Genomic DNA, 25,990 nt, shown 5'->3' on the forward strand with positions numbered 1-25,990 from the left:
AAACACGTGAATCCAAATAAATACCTACAACACTAATTGAGCTCGTTGAAAAGTAAGGTCCGGTTGTCGCTCGCAGGGTCCAATGCTAAAAGATATTGTTAATTTTGTAAAGATGACTATGTTTCCAATAAATTAACTTTATCCTTGGCGGTAGAGATCCTTATTCAATATTTTAAGCCAGACAATAGTTTTTATGTCAAATAATTCAATTAAAAACATTAATCACGTGCATACACACATAGATACATGAGTACGTCATGAGTCATGATCATCTACTGACTACCTATACAGATATAAACTATGATTACCTATTGCTTATTGATAAATTGAATTGTATTGTGTATTTATAGTTTTTATTTGGAAAATATTTTTAAATCAAAAATGAATTTTATCGTATAAGTTTTTAATGATGTATTATTAGGTGTAATTACTTTTTTTAGCATAAACTGTAACCCTATGATTCAGAAAGACAAGTACAAAGACTGCAAGTCTCAACAGTTTTGTGTATTTAGTTTATATTATGTAGCGCTATCTATAGGTAAAGAAATGAAAATTAAACTCTATTGGTATTTTAAAAAGATATTTTGTAACTTAATACTAGTTTTTCATAAAACTAGGACAATTTACCGTACAGTTGTTTTATCAAAAAAATTGATTATTTAATAATAACTCTGAAATGCTTACTTGCCTACAAAGAATAATATGTTACAAACCGTACCTATAAGTTATAACTGACACAATTACCTAAAGAAAAAACAATTAGTAGGTTGCTGAGTAGGAACAGCACCGCAGCTTTCTTTGTTATCACACTGACATTCTACAGGGCAAGATAGTCGGTCTCTTTTTTTAAATAAACTAAATCTTATTTCAATAATTCTAAAATGATATCTTCATCAAATATCACTTCTACATTTCAACCATTTCTACAATTCAAGCCGCAAAGTTTTCAGAGGCGTAATTGCAGCATCACTCATATCCAACGTTTCAACAACGAATAAACCTACTTCTTCTTATACTTTTGTCGCTAAATAAGCTAACAACGAAACGATTCTCTCGGTATATAAAGATTCAATAATCGCATTTAATCATTTCCAATTTCATGTATTAAACCTGTTGTCAAAGCTGGAAAGTAAAAAATAATATAAGGCAAATCCAACCACGTCACTTTTGCTCTCAAACTTAAAATATGTCCTCTAATTGCATTTAACAACGTCCGAATTTCAACCTCATTTATTGCAAAATACTTCGATGTCACATCGATAAAAAATCTATTATAGTATAAGCTCATCATAACCAGATCGCCAAGCTTAAACTAAAATACGTTTTCGTATCCTCAAATGTTTCCTAAACTCAAAATTAATTTTTTCACTACACATTAAAATTAAACTTAACCTTTATAATAAATACTCTATGCGATAAGCATTTTTTATGTACTGCGTAAAAATCAAACATACATAAACCAAATACAAATGACTCAAACCAAAATGTTTCGTTTAACAACAAAAATCCTTTCTACATCTCAAATAAAACACTACACTAGCACACATATTTAAAAAATAAAAATGAATATAATATAAAAAAAAAACTGATTATCAACCCTAACACACATTACTACGATCCATTATCCGATCACATCCGAGTATGCTAGCAAAAAAAAAAAAAAAAAAAAAAATAAAATAAAAACATTTGAATATTTCATGTGCGCGGGACGGACGTCCGTGGAGGAAAGAATCAAATCGAACTCGCCGACAACTTTGATGGCCCAACCCACACGAAAGCCGTCGCGCCTATCGCATAACAACTTTAAGACTCTGCGGCCTGCAGCAGCTGTGACGTTATCACGCGCGGTGGCGGTGGAGGTGGTACCCGTTATCAGGTCGGCCGTCAGTCGCCGTCGTCTTGTAAACAACGCGAGCTACGACTGCCGAACTAGAGCAAATGAACGGGAAAAATCAGGAAATCAAGCGATGCTCATTGCCCAGCGCTACTGGCGACGACCGCTGACGACGATCGACATCACATTGCGTCCAGTTGTGACGACGACGCTTCGGTGTTGACCACGTCCGCGACGGTGGCGGTCAATGTCAATGTGACCGGCGGCGGCGACAACGACATGGAGCTGACCAAAGTGTGCCGGCTGTGCCTGTCTGCGGTCGACTGGCCCGTCAGCGTTTTTGACGAACTGGCCGACAAGATAGCCCAATGCCTGAATATCCACATATCCCGCACTGACCAGCTGCCCAAACACGTGTGCGTCAAGTGCAAAGATACCGTCAACGAGTTCTACGCGTATTATACCAACGCGGTCGAGTGCCAGAAACAGCTCGATCAGCTGGCTGACGTCCAGCAGAACATGGTAAGCCGAGCTCATGGCTGGTGCGAACCGTCAGAGTTGCCTTGCGACTGTCTGCTCACAGTCACCAGGCCAATGGTCTTGTTCATATATATTTTAACCACGATCATTAACTCTAATTGCATTAAGTTTTTGATTATTGCTCTGTTTCAACTTTCATTTTTCTCATTTAATTCGTTATTTTTTTCATCGTGTTACTTGAGTAGGTGTACAAGTGATTAAGCCCTTTGTCAACCTGATTTATTCATTCTAAACTATTGATATTTGATATTAATTGATTTTTTTTTTTTTTTAAAGGTGTGTCCATTATCTAACAATGGTCTTTGATAATTAGATAAAATTTATTTCATGAAAACAATTACATGATGTTATTAGAAACAAATTTCTCACATCAATTTATTGACAGAAAAGGTTAATTAGATTTAGGTTAACATGTTTTTAAAAGTTATCTAAAAAAATATTAGATACCCTTAAATATAGTAGGCACAGAAATATTGATAAACAAAATATATTAGGTGCATTATAGATCTGATTATAAAGTTTTATTATTTTAATCTAGTTCTAATATTAATTTATTTAGTTCTAAATATAGTTATACTATCTGACTAATAAATACTTAAATAATGATTGCACAGATCGATTATTTAGCCTACTTTTTACACACTGCTTAACTTATTGTACCTAATAACATTTTATCTTATGTATGTGTTTGTATTTTGTCAGATGTCAACTATTTGTATAAATAATTATTTACAAAATAAATACATTTTCATTTTCAATTCTTCTAAAAAAAAATTTCCATAAAATCCATAATCTACCACAGTAAATATAATTAAATATTATAATATAATAAAAAAAAAAATTAGTAAATTTCACGAAAGATATTTTAATGACAATTCGAGTATTTAATATTTACATTTAATTAATTAAAATGTCTTTATAATCAACAGGCTTCCAGTAGTTTTGAACCTGTGGTGACCATTAATTATGATCAAAATACAGAATACAAATCTGAGTACAACGAACCAGAGAGTTGGTCTGAAAGTAATCAATCAGAAATCGAAACAAAAGACACGGTGAAAATAGATCCGTAAGTTCACTCTTTAGTAATATGCTGCTTTCTAAAATTATTGATCATAATTTATAACATCAGGTATTAATGTAGTAGAAGTTGCTTGTTTGATATGCTATCTAATTAAATATGTACATTCTTAATCTCATAAACAAATAAAATTGTATTACCTGTCATAAATTCATTACATTTATTAATTTATTGTTTTATACAGCACTGAGGAAATCGATGACGACCAAAGATCAGATAGGACTAAAACACCTCGTAGGGTTAAAATAAAATTTTTCAAATGCAGAAAATGTGAAGAATCTTTTAATACTAAACACGCATTAAAAGATCATCAAAATGATGCACATCCGCATTCTGTATATAAGTGCAATTGTTGTGATAAAACATTCGACACAATGTGTGCACGGCAAAAGCACAAAAAAGAAGAACATCCGAGTGTCACTTATTCGTGCGACACATGTGATTATCGTACACCCTATAAAAGTCGAATGCAATATCACGAAAATAGACATAAAAAAGTCTACAGTGTATTCTGTGATACATGCCAAGCCGGTTTTTTTAATAAAGATGAATTAGCTACGCATGAAATTAAAAACCATGGTGCCGAGCCATACCAATGTGATCGTTGCAGCAAATTATGCACGTCAAAGACCAATTTATACAGTCATATGAAAGTACATACAACATCAGCTGAATCAGTTAGCTACCAATGCGAAACCTGTGGGAAAGCGTTTAGACGTATAGGCAGTTACAGACGACACATTCAATCACATTTAGGCCTAAAATTCGAATGCTCCTATTGTAATAAGCTACTGAGTTCAGCACACCATCTGAAACTTCATGTGCGTATACATACTGGTGAGAAAAATCACGTGTGCGAAATGTGTGGCAAAGCATTTACAGTTAGCAAGTACCTAGTTGAACATAAAAGAATACATACAGGTGAGCGACCATTCAAATGCGACTTGTGTTCTAAAGGTTTTACTCAGAAGACGTCTTTACGTATACATACCAGATGGCATACTGGAGACCGACCATATAAATGTGAAGTATGCGACGATAGATTTGTAATCAACACATTTTTGCAAAGGCACATTAAAAAACACCATCCTGACCTTGTAGAACCTGTACAACAAGACCCATGCGCTAACTCTCTTCAAACTTTATGAAGTGTTATTTTAAGGATATTATTTCACTTTTTTTTATGAAATTATTTCTCCATTGTTAATACATATATAATTAACTATATTATTGTAATACACTACTTTTAATAAATTATATAAATACAAAAAAAAAAAAAAATGCTAAGTTAAATAATTTTAATCTTATAGACTTCATTATCTTTCAACTATCTGTATTATATATATATTTTTTTTTTTTTGTAAAAGTGATTATTTATATACATCTATATATATATATATATATATAATTTAGATATTGGCAAGAGAAATAACCAATTAGATTTCATCTTTCATTTGTTAAAAATACACCCAACCACGAATAAACAAATGATGCAATAAGAATCCATTATAATTTGTTTTTTGTTTGATTGATACACATGTAATTTTTAAGAAGAAATTTTACCTTAACTTATGAATTTATGCCTATAAAATTTTTCATTTTTAAGTAAAAAATAATAGTAATTTGTGTTACTAACACATTATTATCAACTGTTATAAGATAACGATAAACAAAAAAACTTGTACAATAAGAACAACTGGCAAACAAATGTATGAACCTTTCTAAGATGTATTATAGAAATATAACTTTTAAGTTAGTGTCATTCAAAGTAACTGATTTAACTTTTATAAACATTATATTATGCACATTCCAACCTTTGTCAATGACAACTAAATAATAATACTATTCATATAGTAAAAAATTAATTCATACAAAATAACATAAAGTTTACTCCATTAAAAAATTTACATATACACATTTTAGAAAGGAATTTTTTCACAAGGGTACTAAAAAAATAATAAATAATTACTAGAAAAAATAATAATTACTAGAAAAAAATAATAATATAAGTAACATCAACAGTAATGAGAATTAAGGACAAGACTTTCAAGATTAAATTTAGCTAGTCCTTTACCTTAAAAATATTCTTTTGTTTAGATCGATAAACATAAGAAAATTATAAAATAGCAATTACTTTTTTATAGATTCTTATTTTATTATTTAAAAATAACTTCATAGTCCTGAGGAATCGGCATCATCATCAGGTAATCCTGTAATAAGATTAAAATATTATTTATGTCATCATATAAAATCAGATAATATGTACAGAAAAACTAAATACCTTGTTTCTTATAGAACAAAATATATGCATTACAATAGTCTTCTTGTCCAGGTATTGTTTTAGTGGCTGATTCGTCATTATAATAATACCATTCTTCTGACTCCACGTGTTTAGTATAAGATGTATAGTGACCCATAGAAGTACCTTAAACAACAGAAATAAATTAATAGATATATTTAATTCAAAATAAAAAATTAATATAACATACTTCCTGTATGACAAACACAAGCATACAAATCATATACTATGTCTTGTTTTATGTCCAATATCAATCCATCTAAAGGAAATACTACACTATCTTGTAATTTTATTCCCCAATTTTCATGAAAAACAAATCTAAAATGATAAAATACCTATTAAATTTATTTTTAAGCATAATTAAATAATATTTTTTTTTACCTTTTTAAGTATACAATGAGACATCTAGGATACTTGGATATAGACAATGTTTTAGTGGCACGCTGATTCTTTTTGCAGAACGGACACCACCAAGGATTATTATCATCTAATAGTTCACTATAAATCAAAACCATTTAATTAATTAATTTAATCTATACTACATACCAGGGTGGCAACATTTTTTTATACAAAAATCTATTAAGAATATAATATTTTCCCTTTTGAAAGCTATAAAGTACATAATTTTTAAGGGGGGGGGGAGGTTACTAAATATAAAATATATTTTAACAAAGAGATCAACTGTAATAGTCTGCAATTGACCATTTGGCATACCATAGTATAAAGAGTAAAGAATATTAATGTTGAATAACATGAATAACAACAATCTGTTAAAAAATTCTTATTTTAAAATATAAAACTGATGAATCAATTATAATTAATAGATAGATAAAGTTAATAAACTTGTCTATCACCACTCTAGCTGTATTAAAAAGTAATTATTCCATGTAATGAAATAGATCAAATAGATTTAACCTTAATTCAGCACTAATATATATAATTTTCTATTAAAAAAATATAATAAAATTATTACCTTTGGCAAAAAGCATTAATACAGTCATATATTGAAAGAGGTTTATTTGATCGCATTTGTTCAGTAGACCCTGGATGTAATGTAGTGTCTAGCAAATATATATCTACAAAATCTTCAAAGGTAACAGCTAGTGTATCACCGCTACGAAACTTGATTATACCATCTTTGGGAATAACACAGCCGCCACAATGTACATCCCACATGCATCTAGAGCACATGGTCCCCTGACCATCAACTAAAGATAGTGAGAACTCTTCAGTGTATGGGTGAAGTTTGGCCACTTCAACATAAAGTACTTCAGCAGGAACTTCACTTGGTAAACGAACCAATGCAGGCCGACCAATTAAATTTTTTCCATCAGCTTGTTTAAACACGATTGGAATAGTCAAACGTCGTATAGCTTGATTTGTATTACCAGCAGGTTGTTCAATTGGAATTAAATCCACCTTAGGGTCTATTCTCACTCTACAAACAGGACAGTCCATTTGATCTTTTTCTCCACTAGAATGAAAACAACTTGATTTAATGCATTCTTCACATAATACACAAGTGCAATCTTTGATATCTTTGTGGAGTACCATATCAGGTTTATACTCTAAGCATATGGTACAAATATCTCCTTGTTCAATAGTTCCAGAGTCTATATCCATTGGTTCCTAGAATAACATAGATATTTTTAAGAAATACAAATCATAACACTTAGAATTCTGTATATTTTAATGAAGACTAAATAATGCTAAAAGGTAGATCATACAACTTTAATATTATTCAATACATTAGATTTAATTTACTAACCACTTAAAAAAAAACTACATGGGTACCTATTGGCTATTTTATACTAAATAAACTAATTATATAATAAAATGTACTTACAATTTGAGTGTTTCCTTCAATTAATACTTCAGTATCACCATTCACGAGGTCCAAACTAATTTCCAACACTTCAAATGCATACAAGTCACGATTATTAGAATCAACACTTCTCACTTGATGGTCATCACTCTAGTTAAATATATTGTTTAATAATAATTACTAAATCAATTAAATAATATTATCACAAATTTAGTATTTCCCAATAAACTTACTAATATTTTTGAAATATGTCTATTAAAAACTTCGGCTACAACCAACATATCAGGGTTTTTATCTTCACCTATCAAATTTACCAACTCACTTTTAACCTTTTTAATATCATCCTGTTTATTAACAGTAATCAAGTATTTCATTGGTGGATTATGTGTAGCACTAACAAATGTTACATCTAATAAAATAAAAAATTAAGCATTAGCATATCAAATAACACTATGATAACTATACTAATCTTACACATTTGTTGTTGAGTAGCATATGGTAGAGGTACAGATAGATACATGAAAGGCTCATGCATAACAGACACATAATTACATTCAAGACAAGTAACCTAAAATAATAATGTTTAATCAAAATATAATTATAACTATTGCTTTATAATATAATTTGTTACTTACAGAACTTTCAAATTGTCCTTGAAATATTTTATTGATAATGGACTCTTGTTGAACACGTTTTTCAAGAACAGTAGATCCTATCGAATCAGCTTCAACAAGTTCTGATTTAGATATTTTATTGTCATCTAATTTTACACGCTTTAAATCCATAAGTCTTGAATCAGATGAGGAATCACAACATATTTCTCTTTTTCCATTCAACAAATCATTAATTTGTACTTTGGCTTTCAGAAGATCAGGTTCACAAGAAGATATGGTACCATCGCTTGGTGACACAAGAATGTCAGAGTCACAATTATTCACTTTCTGTGTCATGAAGTCTTGATTGAAAAGGTCACTTATATTTTGAGGTATTTCATAATCAGACGAACTAATAACAAATTCATCAACTTCACGTGGTAATAGTTTTCTGGGATTTGGAGACTTACGAGTTTTACGTGATGTCACTTTGCTGTGTTTGGCAAAATGCAACAACAGTTCATCATTTAGACTGTCTAATAAAAGAGCCAAGAATTCTTGACAATCATGCTGGCTGCAATCTCGAAACTGTGCGTATCGTTTTCCCAACACATATTTGAACTGATGTGGATTAATAACACTGTACTGTCCATGCCAAAAACGTTTAGCAAGATCAGAAAACTGTCCAATTAATGTGTCTTCAGATCCATCATTGTCAAAGCCCAAAAAATATGATACAAGACTCTCTGTAGATAAGAGAGCTTGTAAGCCAGCACTCATAAAACACGTATTACCAAGATTTCGAAGACCACAAACACCAATTTCAGCAGTTGGATCAGATAAATCAGCATCAGCGGAAAAAATTGTGCTCAACCCTAATACTGGTGATTCAGCTCTAGGAACAGTTTGAATACTATTGAACTCTTCAAAATCACTAGGACCTGGAAGTGCAATAGGAAAACTTGAGTTTGTTGAAGTAGGAAAACATGATGCTGAATCTTCACTCCTAAAAAACAGTAAAAAATTCTTTTAACTCATAGTTGTCATTTTCTGTTATACTATTCTACAAACATCTATTCCATTAATTTTGAACATAAAAATATACTTAAGTGACATTTAATCTACTAGTTTATATATAAATCAGCATCAAAATAAAAATTTATCAGTACAAGTTTTTCAATTATAAACCTAAAAGAGTTTAATTATAATATAATATTTGTTGTTGAAAAGTATAATTTGAATCAACAGGTTTTTGATGACTCACCATGAACTGTCAATAGTCATCATCTGCGATGGTTCGTTGTTGCGCAGATAAGTGTCGCTGTCTGTGATTTCAGACAGTTCGGGCAATGTTTTTGGCAGTTCTTTTTCAAGGTTTTCGGCTAAGAAAGCTGAATCACCAAAACTTTCCTTATCGTCTGCTCTCAAGTAATCGTACCGGTTACTGTGCAACGAACTCAGTATGGACGTGTCAACTTCAGAGGTTTCCATAAGTCAATCAGTCTACGTCTGGTTTATTATGAAAGATATTTTTGAAAAAAAAAGTTTTTAATCCGCAACTGTCTTCTCTCTGCTACTGAAGGCGTCGTCACCCGTCCTAGTTCGGCGCAAGTATACTTTCTCGCCTCTCGGATTATATCGGATGCGGGTCGTCGTCGTCGTCGTCGTCTGTTTCGTCCAGCAAAATATGATAGAATTTGGTCGTTAATACGTGCCAAGCTGATTATCGTCGTGTAGTTTGCTACGTTACACCATAGATGCACTCGAATAGTTCGCAGAAAAACTGACCAACGAACTTATGCGACTAAGAAATTCTGACGTGCGTTTTAACAAGTAACATTAACGTTTCGGATATCAGCAAAACGCGCGATAGCATTGCCGCCACGAAATAATTAACACCAAAACCCAGAACGGAATAAGAAATATTTACGCGATTAATCACACTGAGAGTTGTTTGTTTAAAATTCTGAATTAAGATCTCTGATCGTTCCGGTACGATTTGCGGTGAATACTAAATAGTAAATAGTAAATACTGAACAAAATCGGTGGACACTGGACGGTGATCAGTAGCTTGTTTCTTTTCCCCAAAATTTTCTTGGTTATGCGGTTTCAGAGCGGCAACACACCGGGACCGGGTTTGGTATAGACCAAGTTCACATTATCTATTATCTATTGGTAGTAAGTGCACTCATATTTAACCCATTCTATGGTATGCGCTACCTCCCACTCAACAGCATAGTAGCATCAGCTGTGGTCAGTACTCAGTAAGTTGTAACGTCCTTGTTCGATTATTAATGGGTATTGGATATTGCCATAGACATATAATAGAATAGACCGCGAACCACACATATTACATGTAGAAATTATAGAAGCCAACATATGTGCGAGTGAGAAAGACTCTAAAGAGGTTTTCTCATGGAAAAAAAAACTATTTACTCCATGGCAAAATAATGGTGATAGTGATATTATCATTTTTTTACCATAACAAATAACAATAAACAATAACAAATTGTCGATGAACATATTCTGGTTCTTACGTGAACAGTGAGTTTTTTAGTTGCCTATTGAGCCTTTTTATTTTGATCATTTTGATATAATGGTTCAAAAATGTTATAGTTGTGGTTCTGCTAAGACAGACAATGTCAAACTTCACGGGTAAATATTTTTTTATTCATAATACAGGATGATTCTTTTATCAAAAACTTAATTTTTTCTAAAAAACTTAAAAAACTAACTTTTTATTAAAAAAACTTAAAAAACTAACTTTTTTTATTAAAAAACTTAAAAAATATTAGGGAGGTTTCAATAATAATCCCACTGTAGCACAGTTTGAAGCTGCATACAAATCCATTATAATCAATGCTGAAGTTAAATGTCCATCGACTGCCAACGCTTTAGCATTAGACGACACAAGTATTCTAAGAATATCAAGCGCTCCACCAAAAAAAGAAGATGAGCAATCTGAAATGCTAGATTTGTTATGTGCTGCAGGAACTGAAATAATTGAAACAGAAGATATATTAGACATTTATGAGCACAGAAATTACCTTAATGATGTTGTAACATACATAGCAGGATTTGTTGTTTACAAAATAAAGAAGAAAATTCTATGTACAGTTTGTGAAAAATCTTTGGGAACAAAAGAATCGGGACCTGCTCTAATTGGACGTAAAAATAGAGGTGGTTTAATTATACCGAATCCAGATATCATTGAAATTTGTAAAATAGCTGAACGTGTAATTCGTGGATACCAAAGAATTGATGGGTCAAACGTTGTAAAGAGGATTACAATTGAATGTATGAGAAAGATTAATATTAATAAATATTTTATCTCATTATCAAATCATTTTCTCGAACAAGAACCCTTCAATAATCATCTCCTACAGCTGTTAAAACTAATTATGCACATTTATATTACACTAAGACTTCATCATATTAATTCATCAACAAATTCAATAGATCAAAAAATTAGAACATTCTACACAAAATTAATACTTTTTAAACATCAATAAAATATCATAAAATTAACATAAAATTAACATATTGTTTTACCTTTTTTTTTGTTATTATACCATTTGTACAAAACACATATTATAATATATTAATTGTAATTTGTAATAATTTGTATATTATATACTTTAAAATTTAAAATGTTTAAATTATAAATATATTTTTTTTAAACTTGTAAATTGTCATTGTGTCTAATTAATAATTAGTAATTTTTATATATATTATCTACATCGTGATTCCGCCTCATAATATAATTCAACTGGAAAAAAAAACAGTTTTATTAACTCATCCATGAGAAAACCTCTTATGGTTCTTTCTCTCTCGCACATATCTTGGCTTTGTAGTTCTCTTTCTATTCGCGGTCTATTCTATTATATGTCTATGGATATTGCCGATATTCACGATATTGGATAATGGATGGACATTGGGCACAGTAATATGTGTATGTGCAATAATGAATATTTGAATTTTAATAATTTTATGTTTATATTTATTGTATTTGTATGTAACTATATTGTAAACCGTATTTATAAAAATATTAAATATTTAAGTTTTTATTTCACTGATGATAAGGCTTTGCGGTACATCAACAGAATATATGTATAAGACCCAACGCAATTGATTTGAAGTTTTGCGCAATCTATTTATTATTCAATCTAATCTCAATACAACGTATTTCTTACAGTTTATAGTGTTTATACTTTATTTGCATCGTTCGATGTCCGCGACACGGGCATACCGGCCATATCTACTTTAATCTGTAGCCAGCATCTGATTGTGGACCACAATCAATTATTATCAATTTATCACCGTACTATATGTCACAGTACGTAAATCGAATAAATGGTACATGCTACAAAATGTCCGTTTGCCATCCGAACGTGGCACGTGTTCAACGTGCACATTCAGACATTGTTAATACGAATACAACAATGTTTACATTACTCATTAGGTGCTCTTAAGTTTTGAATATATATATAGATAAATCATAAGCAATATTTTATTTTTACAATAAATTATTGAATGATATACGAGTACATAATTTTTTTCTTGCAACGTTTTGCGCATCTTTATTAGTTTTGCTTATGCCATATGATATAATGGAGAAAATACATTGGCTGTTTATTGTTCAGTCTGTCGGATCGATTAAAAATGTGCTCTGCACTGCATAAAAATCCTGTGCAAGCTAATATACGTTTGTATCGTTATATAAAAAAAAAAAAATATTAGTAATATTTTTTATAGCTACAGATAAAATATAAATAATAAATATATAATTATAATAATTTTAAAATCATTAGTTACATAATTTCATTGCATATATATATATATATATATATATATATAGATAAGGCTTCTGAACATAATGTAACAAAATTGTTATTTCAAAATTCAAATCCTAATTAATTATAAATTATAAACATAAATAAGGTGAAATTAAAATTTATAAGATAATAATACAATGGATAACAAATTTATACATGTTATAGGTTTGATTAAAATATTTTAATGGGATCTAGCAATTTCTGAGAAATACTGTAATAGATCTTCAATGGAAAATTCCAATGAAATCATGGAACCAGGATAGCACCTTTGAATTAAGTCTTCAATATATTTATATTGTTGAATGAATTCTTCTTGCATAGCTCTCCAAACCACCTGAAAGAAAATGATAATAAAATATAGATCAACAAATGTTTATTTTATCAATAAAAAAACAAAATTAGATTTTTTTGGAATTGGACATACTGATTAATTAACAGTATAAAATATACTAAAGCATATATTAAAATTATATTGTAAATTCAATAACAATTAAAAATTATTACTTGTAGTAAATTTTCTTCTTCACTAAGGTGTTTTTCTACTTTTTTATACAAATGATCTAAGCCTTTTTTCACCTCTCGTCCATGGTATTCCTTAGTTACTTTCCTTAATTCTTGTTTACTGAAAGCTACTTGATAACCTACTTCTGATTCTTTAATACCTTGTGCTACCTTAGCTTGCACACCTTCAAAGAACAACTAAATATAAAACAAAGTGTTAAAAATGATTAACTATATAAATACAAAATTAACTTTTAATAGCTTAAAATGTATACTATAATCTATAAATTGATTATACTTGCATTCAGTTTTTCAAGTGGTCTACCAAAATAACGTGTTACATAAGCACTTAATGCTTCACTATATTTTTGTTTTGCATCTTTTCTGAATTGATCCAATATACCAATTTTTAATTGAGACAGCAATGCATACAAATGATGGAAATTTTCTAGACCACGAATTGACTATTAATATTAATTTAGTTACATTTTTTTTTATAGATCTTACCCATTCTGATTACTTCAGCAGGGGTCTTAGGATGTTCACTAGCAATTGAATGAATAGTTTCAAACATTACAATTAAAAGTTTAACATACCATTTATCTAAATCAGTTCGACGCTCAGTTCCTTTAAATATTTGTTCAGCTGTTTTAGCAAAATACTACAACAATAAATAAAATTATACAGCAACTTTAACATAAGATAAGTCAAATTATCAATAAAAATGACAAGTAATATTATATTTACCTCAAAGTTAGCGACAAATGGAAGTATACCACATTTAGACTTTTTAATAATTCTTACATCTTGAATTGATTTTAAGTGTGCGTGCATGAGTTTATCGTAATTTCTTTTTACATGAACTAATGCAGACCCATAAGTCATACTTAAAAAGGAGCCAGTATCATTAGCAGACATAACATGGCGACCTAATCTTACTAAAACAGCCATTGAATAACTAAAATAATATATATATATATAATATGTATTGTATTCATTCTTTATTTTAATTAAAACAAAAAAGATTTATAATCATAGTTACGTGCTATCCATTCTTTCATGATATTGAATAAATCCAATCAACTCTGGTTCTATACAAGCAAAAATTTCACCCATCATTTTTCTAACTTCTTCATTTATTTTTTTTTCAATTTTAGTCTTTGGTAAAGACGGTAATATTTCTTGGTTTGATTTTACATCTGCTCCATCCAAGGTTGTTTGGGTATTCTAAGTACAAAAGTAATAATATCACAAATTAAAGAATAACAATACGTAAAATAAAAATATAAATTATATTTTACAAATGTTTATAAATTAAATAATACTATATTTATCTATATTTGAAACATAATTCTAAAGATAGATTAAAATGTTTTAGTTTTGTCAATTTTTTTTGTAAGGTATTCTAGTTATAGTACTGTACAAAACTTAAATTTGAACAAAAATCTTGATTTATGCATTGCAATTGTTTAGTTAACAAATTTAATCAAACATCTCAAAATGTATTTAAATTTCTTTAAAATAAAAATTTCAACTTAATTTTTAATATTCATTATAAACTAAAACTAAACTAAATAAGAAATAGTATCATCAATTATATACTTTGGTAGTAGAGCAGAGTATATCCAATTGAAAAAATGAAACACAAAAATTTTGTTCAGATAAACAAATTGGTTCAAGTTCAGAAAGAACTGTTTCCAATACTTGGTCAAATCTTTGTCGTTCTTGAGCATCACTTTCTTGAGTCCAAAATTCTTTGTCTACACCTAATAACCAATCTGATGGTGGACCAGTTGACTTTCTAATATCTTCTTTGGAATTAGATAAATGACCTAAGATCAAAACCATTAAACAATACATTATTTGGATGAAATTTTATCATATTTAAAAGTTTTTCAAAGACTAAAATATCAAATTAATTTATTTTCCTAAGAATAATTTATCTAATTTAAATAAATAATTTTTATAAATATTAATTGTTTAATATATCTTTTAAATTATACTTGAAGTTAATACTTACTTAAAGAATAAAATATACTAAATAATAAGTTATATAAAAATTAAATTAAAGTCAAAAAAATTTATGGCAATCGAACTATAAAATAATAAATAATTATAGTAACTAATTTTTTTGTGAACGTAAATTAAATAAATAATTTTAAATTACCAGCATTTATACGCAATTTTGCATCTTCTAAAAATAATTTTATATCTCTTTCATAAAGTTTAGATAAAGATGAAGTATAAACTTTATTAAGTGCCATAAATGATTTTCGATCCATAGCTTTACACCAATGCATGAGTTCTGTATAAGCAGCAAGTTCACGATGCAATGAAGTATGTTTCATGATTGTCAATTCATTATTTGAGTTTCTTTTTGTTTCTCCAATATCATTTCCCTAAAAATTAAGAGTATATACTATTTTATAATATTATATATATACATTATACATATAAAAAAAATATTTACTGAAAGAATATTTTTATTTTTTTTAGTGTGTATGTTAAATATTTGTATTTTGTTTTATTTTTATTATTTGATTAATTTTTCATTAAAATGATGATTTTATTTCTTTATTGATTTGTTTAAACCATAAAATTTATAATTTTCGATTTATGTTACAAATTCTTATTGATTGAAAGGACACTCATACCTAAATGTATTATCTCCGTATAAAAAATTTACAATGTAGTAAATTTTAAATTTTAAAATAATTGTAACTTGCTTAAATATTAAAATATTTATAAAAGCCCTCTATTTAATAATTTTACCTTTAAATGTTATAATAAATCAATTCATTCTAATTTTAAGAATAACAGTAAAATTAATCATTGTGAATATAAAATTTATTATACTGTATGTTTGTAAATACAAAACAACACACGTTAGTAAAAATTTAAACTGAACTATGTGCAAAATGCCCTCTGTGTTTCAGTCACACACTTCGCATTTTAAAAAAATGCCTTGATAAAGAAACCACATTATTCACTAGGCTGAACAATATTTCACTAGGGGACAATTGAAATTCTCAAATTACTCAATCTAACAAAATAAACCATTTTAATATAATATGTCTAATTACCTATCAATGGTTTTAAAAAATATTGGAATCTATTACGCCACACTTTATACATAGTATACATAAAATATAAAACTATTTAAATTTATTAAATGTATTTACAAGTTGGCTGTTTTTTCTCCAATTTCTACCCCTACATCTATATAATATATAAATGTGTATATATAATAATTTATTATTTATTTTCAAACATACCATGTGAATAAACAAATTATTAAGATGTCTAGAAAGAATCTGAGAAAATTTTGCTTTCCATTTTTCAAACCGTCTTCTTTGTTCCTGTATTGCTTTTAACCGAACTAAAGCTGGATGAATTTGAGCATTCATAACTGCTTGTAATTCTTTTGCAGCCTCAATAGCATCTCGTAATCCAGTTGATGTAGTTAAATCAGCATCAGTTAATGCTAATTGATGTTTTGGAGAGAGTTCTAATTGATGCTATTAATTGAATATTTATTTTCAAAAAAATGTTTGGATAAAAGTGATTTATTAGTACTTACAATTACTTTTTGAAGTTCATTAAGTAATTTTTCGTTATTTTTATTAGCTGTTTGAATATTAGCATTTTTCTGATCCATCTTATCAATAGTATCTCGCACATGTCTTAAGGTTTCATCATACATATCTAAAGCTGATTCAACCTTTTCAATTTCTTGAATAGCAGTTTCTAATTGATCCATTAATTTTGTGACTTGCGGTTCTGAAGCAAGAACACTTTGTACATTCTCCTATATTTTAAAATAATTAAATTTTATAACTAAAAAATATTTCATCAAATAATATTAATGACCTTAAATAATCAGGCCTAAATAAAAATGCTTTTATTATAAATGCTTAAAAATATATTGGTCTTTAATGTCTCTTGTAACATTATGCTTTATTACCAATGATCAGCACCATTTAAAAGCAGCCCACAAAAATTTGATATAGTATTACTCAGGTATATTATTACGCTAATTAAAAATAACTAATTACTTACACCATCAAGAGCCATTAATTGAGTGGCTAACATATCAGTAAATGCTTTAGCATCCTTAGCAGCAAATCCACATTCTTTCATTAATAACTCTAGATCTTGTTCTTCTTTTTCTGATAGAGGCTGAAAATCTTCAGCACTAATAATAGGCGATACAGCTACACAATAGAATGTTTAATAAAAAAACTAATTAAAAAAATTATAATATATTTTAATTATAATGCATACCTAGAGAGAGTTTTGATTTACGATCAGCTGGTAGAACAACTAAATCGCCAGATGTCCAGTCAAGAGGTAAATTTTTGAATTCAGGTTTTTTGTCAAATACATAGCTTGCACATTGCTAAAATAATAATTAAATCTTAATAACTACTGTTATAATACATTACAAATCACATTCATTATTTATTAGATATAAAATATTATCTACATAAATTCTAACTACCTTCCATAAAGAAATCAAAAATATTTTACGCTCTTGATTATTAGTTGCTACCCATTTATATGGTTTATCTAATGTCAATTCTATTTCTAAACAATCCTATAACAATAAAAATAATATATTATATTAAAAGTACAAATATATGGAGTATGTTAGTACCTGAGATGAAGTTTTGCCATCAACAGTAATCAATTCATTTAATGACCATATTCTTTTTTTTTTCACAACTTTATTATCAAATTTTATCTGCAAAATAAAATAAAGTTTGTAATATGATGCAAAATTGTATACATACATAAAACAATTTTGTACATTGATACTGTAAAGTTTAATATTGATTTCATATTTAAGTGTATACAACACATATATTTATATAAATACTTTTTTTTTTTTTAACATTTATTTGAATATATACAATCTGTAATAGTAGTTACAATAAGCATATGAGCTGAAAAGTACAGTTGGCAGTGAAATCATGAGGGGAGTAGCTACCCAACAGTAACACTCAACTATATAAATACTAATACTTTTTAAACAAACTACAAGTGTTTATATTGTTTATAATATAATATAGTCTGTATACAACCATTGTACTCTCAAATTTATATTTATGTTTCATTGATCATTAAATTTTGATAGAATGCAATTAATTTTAATAAGTATATACTTAAAAATGTATAATAATAAATTAATATTTTTGATTCAAGATAAATTTAATATGTTTAATAATTATGTTACTATAGTTGCTTTAGTATCTATCATCACAATTTGAGTCAGTAATGTGCTCCAATCAATAATAACAAGGATTGTTTTTGGTAGATAATTAATACTTAGGGAGTTTAAAAGAAAATAATTTCAGTGTTTACCAAATAATTGGGAAAAATAAAAATAAATTAGGGGAAAAGATCATTTTTATGCAAAACAAATTTTAAAAAAATCAAGTTTATTACTTTTTTTTTATGATTCAAAAATGAATAACAATAAACACATTCTATATACCTGATGTTTTTGTCAAATATATTATATTTTAATATTTTTAAGAAGAAAATTCTAATTATTTTGTACCGTTTTGAGCTATATGTCTTTTAAAATTTTAAAATCTTTAGTTTTATTTCATATACATTTTTTGTTTACAATTAAAATAACAAAATTTAGTAAAATTAAACAAAAATTATATAGTTAAAAGTGCATACAATTTTTTATATCTTTTTTTTTTCCGTTTTAAACCAACATCAGAGAAGGATCATTAATATTATATAGCTTTTAATCTTTTTATAATTATTATCCCTATATAATATGAATGAATTTTTTTTATACTGCAATAAATTTAACATTTTATACAGAAAAATATATTGGATATTAATAGAAATAGAAATATTATATACTTAAAAGATAAATCCTTGAAAAATAGACTAACATTGAAAATTGTATTTTGTATACAATAACTTATTATTGAATTCAATTTTAACACGTAAATTAAAGTTACTTATTCAATGATAATGTATAACCTTACTAACTATTATACATAAGTAACTTTCCAATTTTTTTGTTTGAAAAAAGGATAATTTATAAAAATGTATCATCAGCAATGAATAAATTATTGCTAACCTGATGAATATAGATATTCGAAGGAGGTTCCTTGGTGTCTGATAGACACAAGTATCCAAATTTCTTTTTTTTTGAATCATTACTAACACCGACAAATGCCAATAGTTTTTGATCACATTGATCGAATATTTCTTGTTGTAATATCTGTCGAGCAGTAGCCATTTTATAATTTGACACTACGCGTATGATCTAAAAACTATAAATATGTTATTTAATTTTAATTTTGTCCTCAACTAAACAACTTATTAGTTATTACAACAAAATAAAAAATTATTTTATATTAATGTATATTAATTATAGTAGGTACTACAACTATAGTAGTACAGTAAAGTTATAGTGAACTAAACAATTTTATCACAGAATTGATAAAATTTCAACTGATTACTGGTTTAATGATAACACATTGAATTGAATTCACTAAAATAAATAAAATTGATAATAAATGCATAACCAATGAGGTACATAAAAATTAAAAATAGTAATCATAATTCATAACATTCATAACATAAATAAACATAATTATTAATCATTAATTCCGAGTTGCATGAATATCACTAAATATTTTATGAAAATGAACCAACAATGAGCTAATGGCCCTAATGATTCTGTGACCTGTTCAAGATCTAGAGTAATATTTACACTATAAAAGATATTACCTAATTCACAATAAACCATTTTTTAGGGGAATAAATCTTATGCAGTGGTATTAAGCTCTCATAACCTCATATTAATCATATTGCATTTAAAAAATCGAAGAATTGAAAAAAAAATAGTCTAAATTACAAAAAAAAGTTTAAAAACAAGTTATGTTATCCCTACTTTAAAAACTATGACGAAAATGGTGTTTCTATAATTTATTAATACTAAAATATCTTACCGCCCTTAAGAGGACGTCGTACCCGCATATGTTGTCTCCGTCTTACAAATGCGTAACATGGCAAATAGTACTCTCAGAAGATCACGTTTAGCTCCTTCAGCTTGAAAATTAGAATGAATTGACCTCTTTTGAAATTTAAAAGTGAAATTATTATCTAGGGCATCTCATAGGCTTTTTATTATATTTTAATTTTAAAGCAAGTTATGAGTATTTTAAAATTGTAAATTGCTTGCACGTCTTAAAACACACATAACTCGCTTTAAAATTAAAATATAATAAAAAGCCTATGAGATGCCCTAGATAATAATCTCACTTTTAAATTTCAAAAGAGGTCAATTCATTCTAATTTTCAAGCTGAAGGAGCTAAACGTGATCTTCTGAGAGTACTATTTGCCATGTTACGCATTTGTAAGACGGAGACAACATATGCGGGTACAACGTCCTCTTAAGTAGATATAGGTAGTAGGTACCTATACAATATACAATAGGTACATTTATTATCAAAGTTGTATTATTCTTGTTTGTTTAAAATAGCTAGAGTCTATTGTCTATAGTATACCTACCTACCAATGCACCATAGACTAAATGAAATAAACAAAAATAGTAATTCCATCTATTCTATAATTTTAAGCTTTTAATGTCTTTTGCCATCAAAAATAAATAATTTTAAATTCAAATACTATTCGAGACTGACATTGTAAATTTGGTACATCGTTATGAAAAGATTGTTAATTGCAGAAAGTATCAGAAAACTTAGATTATGGTGGAAGTATGTAGGTCAAATAAATAAAGATATTAAAAATGCCCATTCGGCTTTACACGTATGTGATGAAACAATATTTCAAATTCTACGAAAACTTCTAATTATTCTTGTTACTTTACCAATTACCAGTAACGACAGCCACTCTCGAAAAGACTTTTTCAACTCTTCGCTATCTCAAAATCTATCTACGAAATACAACCGGAGAATCTCACTTAAACAAATTAGTAATGTTAAATATTTATCGGGTTATTGAAATCTCAACAGACGTTGTACTTGATGAATAGATAATAAAAAGCATCAAGACGAATTAATATTAAGTTGTAAAATGTTACTTTGTTAGACCATAAAATATACATTTTTTAAAATTTAATTTTACTATATGACCTTTAAATATATAGAGAATACAATTTTATAAACATTTTTTATCCACATATAAGTATATAAACGGTAACCTCTCTCCCCCCCTATAAACAAATTCTGTGTACGCCACTGCTACTTACTAAATACTAATAATAGTGTTTGGAGGGAAGCCTCCTGTATTGTGTCGTTCAGGTTGATATGCGTATAATTAATTCATTAATCGTTAGTGATGTATTTAAGATATGGCCAATATTTTGATTTTTGAATATCATAAAAATATAAAACTTAATACATCCGTCATCCATCATTTACCCAGGTAACTAATACATATAACTATTAACCGCGGTATAGTTCCGTTGGTGTCAGAACTAACATGTTTGTAACTTTGTAAGCGTTTCATGGAATAATGTATAGAAAAAATTTAATTAATCCTTTCAAAGTTTTGGAACATTTAAGACTATATGATTTTTAATACTTCATCACGATTCACGATACGTTAATGTACGTTGTAAATTTAAACTTGAACAGTCTATTCAAATTAAATTCAACTAGCGCAACAGTCATGTTTGAATATTATAGTATGTCATTCATAATATTTATTAATATTACTAGATTTTATTTGTATAATAATTAATAATAAAGAAATAAATATTGAATAATTGATATATAAAAAAATTACATACCTATTATAGGTACTGATTCATTGAAAATTTAATTAGTTCAAAACTTTGCAAAAATATGTTGGAAATACGCTTCTTTTTATTCCAAAAACGGGATTTCTCATGGTTGGAGATGTTTTCATATTTCTTTTTTTACTTGAACAAAATTGTACAAAAATTATATTTTAGGTACTGTCTAGGTTTGGTGTTAAAAATTGAAAATGGCAGTGATGGACAAATTAAGCTCCTAATATATACAATATATACCTGCTAAACTATGTATATTAAATAATATATGTACTATAATGATATGTCACTAAATAGATAAATTAAGTTCAATTATTCAAAAACAAAACAATTTAATGTATTATAATCTATATTTTATAGGCTATAATTTATAGATATAGAATATAATGAATATCTATTACTGGATCGTTAAAAGGCCACAAATATATTTTACATTCTATATTCTATAATATTTATTTGACTTCATTAATAAATAATTAAAAAACATATCCGTCACGCCGTCACGGCATCATTAATGTATATACATGTACAATAATATTTACTCCTTAAAATAAATACTTTATAAGTAGTTTATATTAAATATTATATAACATATTAAGTATTACTTATTAGACATTTGTATTATTTAATATTTACTAAAGGACATAGGACTGTATATTAATTATAAGCCCACACAATTAGAATGTATGAATTTAATTTGATAAGCATAATGAAATGTTAAATCTAAAGTGGTCTGCTGGTTTTGCGTTTAGGCATTTACTTACTTTTTTTTCCACTAAATTAATTTTAATTTTTATAATTGAATTAGCTAATCAACATGAGAGTTTAGTGAAGTGTAACAAAAAAATGTGTAGAGAGTAAAAAATGTTAGAAATTGCAATTAATTTAATTATTCAAAAAAAAAAAAAAAATGTATTTTTTTTTTCTTAAGTTGACAACGTTCAATTGATATACTAAAAAATTAAATACAAATTCGCATTCACAAATAGCAATAGAACAGTTAACATTTACAGGGAATTTAGTATAAACTATTTTTACAAATAACAAAATTGAAAGATTAAAATTGTTTATATTTTCAAATTGCAAATACATTTAATATTAAACAAAATATTAAGAAAGTGTATTTATTTTTAAGTTTTATTCGTAATAAAATTATCATTTTATGTAAACATATTATAAAATTGTATTTTATGCATCAAACAATAACCTCATGGTAAGTTACAAAAAATGTTTTGACTCCTAAATTTGAGTGTGCTAGATACTGTGTTTTGCTAGTACTATTTATAGTACCTAAAATTGAATATTTATATGTAATAATTAATACAAAATATGGTAATGATTTCTCTAGTGCATTTTAAGTACCTTATTATAAAAATATATAATATACCTAATTATCTTTAGATGAAACTGAGTTAGTATCCTTGATGTTGAATAAAGATGAATTTATACTATACATCACACAACAATGTAATAAAAATGATTGCTGTACACCGCTTGAACCAATTATATGGGCAATACATTTTAATATTCCTAAATTCCAAAGATTACCATTATTAGAAAATATATTACTTCGAAGTACGGCATACATAAAAAAAAATTATAGCTTTCTACCAGATAAACAAATAGCCGGAAAAACATATGAAGCTTTAGGAATACCTACAGTTTGTGGTGAACCAGATAAGTAAGTACTGTTTTAGTTATTATTATTTATTTATTTATAATAGTATATACCACACAGCTTTTATAAGCAACAACCAGTAATGCAATTTAAGTAAGTAAATAAAATGTTATATATATAATAGGTAATTAATAATTAGATTGAAACTGCTTAAAAAAAAAGTAAGGGTTCAAATTGGCTAGTAACATCAAGGAATAGAGTAGTTGGTTTTTGTCATAGTAAAAATTGAAGATTTTGATGTAAAATCAAACAAAATGATTTGTGGTGTGAGAAGGTAGGTCCTATTTTAAAATATAATAAAGAATGAGTATTATCAGGTTATGAGTTATGATGAGCTTCTATTTTCTTAATGAAAATGGAACATCATTACGTCCAAGTATTCCATAGTACAAATTGTATCACTTTGTAGCCTAAAATTGTAATTTTAAACGTTAGAAAAAAAAAGTTCAAATTTAAATTAACAAATTCTATACCTTTCTTCTGTAAATTATAACCTTTCTTCTAATTTCCGATATTTAGTTTTCGTCTTGGTTGGCCGATTGCAATATTTTTGTGCTATAGGGCCAAGCTCAAGTTTATTTGCAAATGTTTTAGCTTTTTGATAAAAATAAATATGTTTGGTTTTGGTCAACCAACAGCTTTATTAAGCACTGCATGCCATTTATACATTTTGATTTCTACATAAAAATGATTTTTGTATTTTGTGATCCTACAATTTGTTGGTGAGTTGAGATTTTTTCCATTTTTACCAGAAACCGGTTTTTGCGTCGGCAAAACGAGTAGTCGACGAATCGGGCCTGAATCATGGATTGATATTTAGTAATATTGAATCGACATTTAAATTCTTAGCCTAACTCACTAATCTATTTAGACCATTTAAGAGAACATAATTTTTAGAATTAATACGAAGGAACATTTTTATATCATCAGCAAATCGTAAGAAATCGTATAAATCTGGTGGGCGGTGAACACTAATAATAAAAAAGGAATGGTAGGGAGGATAGTCATTTTGAGGTATACAGAAGACACATTTGTATTAATTATATGATTACATATTTACATGTAGCCTATGTAAGCAGGTAATATAGATAAAACTATAAAGATATTAGGATGATAAAAAAATGAGGTTAACTAAAAAAATATTGTAAGTCAACATTATATTCTATTGTATTATTTGCATTGAATTGAAAAAAAACTCAATACAATTTGGGTTTCCTATAAAAATTATTTAAGTAATATGGTATTATGTAACCTATATATATTTTTTAAGTATTTATTAAAATGTTTGTTGATAACTAAAATAATATTTAATTCAATAAATGCCGATTAATTATTATTATACAATTTAAAATAATTGTTGATTAATAATTTTACCTATTTTTAGATATTTCTTAAATGCTTACAAAAAGTACAAGCCATATTATCCTGTAAGGTATCCGAAAAACGAAAAAAAATTATTATTATGCAATGTTGTTCGTCAATTAGTAGGAATTAAACCTGGTATCTACTTTTAATATATTTTATTTGAATAACTTTGTTACAAAGCCATAAGGATATAACATAAATTACCTTTTTAGGTACAAAATGTAATAGTGTAAATTCTACAGCATCTACAGTAAACCTGGAAATAATTTGTAGTACTCCAAATACTAAAAATGTACACAGTTTCGAAGTTGACCCATTGCTAAGTCCAATAAAAACACAAATTCAAGAAGAAAATCATAATTTGCCAACTAATTTATATCGTAATAATGACAGTGTCTTAATACATAACATCACAAAAAATAATATTGTTCTAGATAATAAACAAATAGTGACATTAAAAAAAATATCAGAACTTAGTGGCATAGAAATGTTAAATACTTCACAACAAACATTATCAAGTATACAAAATAGAGACATATCGAAATTTAATTACTTAAACAATAAAATACAATTTATTAGTGAGGACCCCTATTACTTTCAACATGAAAATTATATTTCAAAGTCCAATAATACTTATTTAAATAACG

General features: G+C 27.4%; 4 protein-coding genes across 4 annotated transcripts; 2 read left to right on the top strand and 2 right to left on the bottom strand.

Annotated features, from left to right (window-relative positions):
• The first annotated feature begins 1,862 nt into the window (after positions 1 to 1,862).
• Positions 1,863 to 4,718, top strand: LOC112595574 (zinc finger protein 664-like). The gene is made up of 3 exons (XM_025340828.1): positions 1,863 to 2,356; positions 3,304 to 3,443; positions 3,640 to 4,718. The coding sequence occupies exons 1-3, from the start codon at positions 2,114 to 2,116 to the stop codon at positions 4,601 to 4,603; spliced, it is 1,347 nt and encodes a 448-aa protein (XP_025196613.1). The 5' UTR covers positions 1,863 to 2,113; the 3' UTR covers positions 4,604 to 4,718.
• Positions 4,719 to 5,350: 632 nt separating this feature from the next.
• On the bottom strand, positions 5,351 to 10,284 carry LOC112595584 (ubiquitin carboxyl-terminal hydrolase 4-like). The gene is made up of 10 exons (XM_025340841.1): positions 9,437 to 10,284; positions 8,215 to 9,178; positions 8,054 to 8,147; positions 7,813 to 7,988; positions 7,601 to 7,729; positions 6,728 to 7,383; positions 6,136 to 6,252; positions 5,945 to 6,072; positions 5,737 to 5,880; positions 5,351 to 5,665 (listed from the first exon to the last, which is right to left on the bottom strand). The coding sequence occupies exons 1-10, from the start codon at positions 9,661 to 9,663 to the stop codon at positions 5,628 to 5,630; spliced, it is 2,673 nt and encodes an 890-aa protein (XP_025196626.1). The 5' UTR covers positions 9,664 to 10,284; the 3' UTR covers positions 5,351 to 5,627.
• Positions 10,285 to 10,811: 527 nt separating this feature from the next.
• LOC112599472 lies at positions 10,812 to 11,669 on the top strand (the record flags this gene model as incomplete). Its single annotated transcript, XM_025346393.1, has 2 exons — positions 10,812 to 10,827; positions 10,972 to 11,669. Coding segments are annotated over exons 1-2 (714 nt in total), but the record flags the coding sequence as incomplete, so codon positions are not given.
• A 1,451-nt stretch (positions 11,670 to 13,120) lies between these two features.
• Positions 13,121 to 19,849, bottom strand: LOC112595588 (exocyst complex component 1). Its single transcript, XM_025340854.1, has 15 exons — positions 19,615 to 19,849; positions 18,166 to 18,252; positions 18,010 to 18,105; positions 17,793 to 17,907; positions 17,568 to 17,722; positions 17,089 to 17,316; positions 16,784 to 17,026; positions 15,676 to 15,907; positions 15,111 to 15,340; positions 14,551 to 14,735; positions 14,256 to 14,466; positions 14,016 to 14,169; positions 13,811 to 13,956; positions 13,512 to 13,706; positions 13,121 to 13,341 (listed from the first exon to the last, which is right to left on the bottom strand). Exons 1-15 carry the CDS (start codon positions 19,774 to 19,776, stop codon positions 13,189 to 13,191), a joined length of 2,592 nt encoding a protein of 863 aa, XP_025196639.1. The 5' UTR covers positions 19,777 to 19,849; the 3' UTR covers positions 13,121 to 13,188.
• Between the last annotated feature and the right edge of the window lie 6,141 nt (positions 19,850 to 25,990).

The sequence above is a fragment of the Melanaphis sacchari genome, unplaced genomic scaffold (genome assembly GCF_002803265.2).
Source record: "Melanaphis sacchari strain LSU unplaced genomic scaffold, SCAv2.0 Contig0_pilon_pilon, whole genome shotgun sequence".
NCBI classification, from domain to species: Eukaryota; Metazoa; Arthropoda; class Insecta; order Hemiptera; family Aphididae; genus Melanaphis; species Melanaphis sacchari.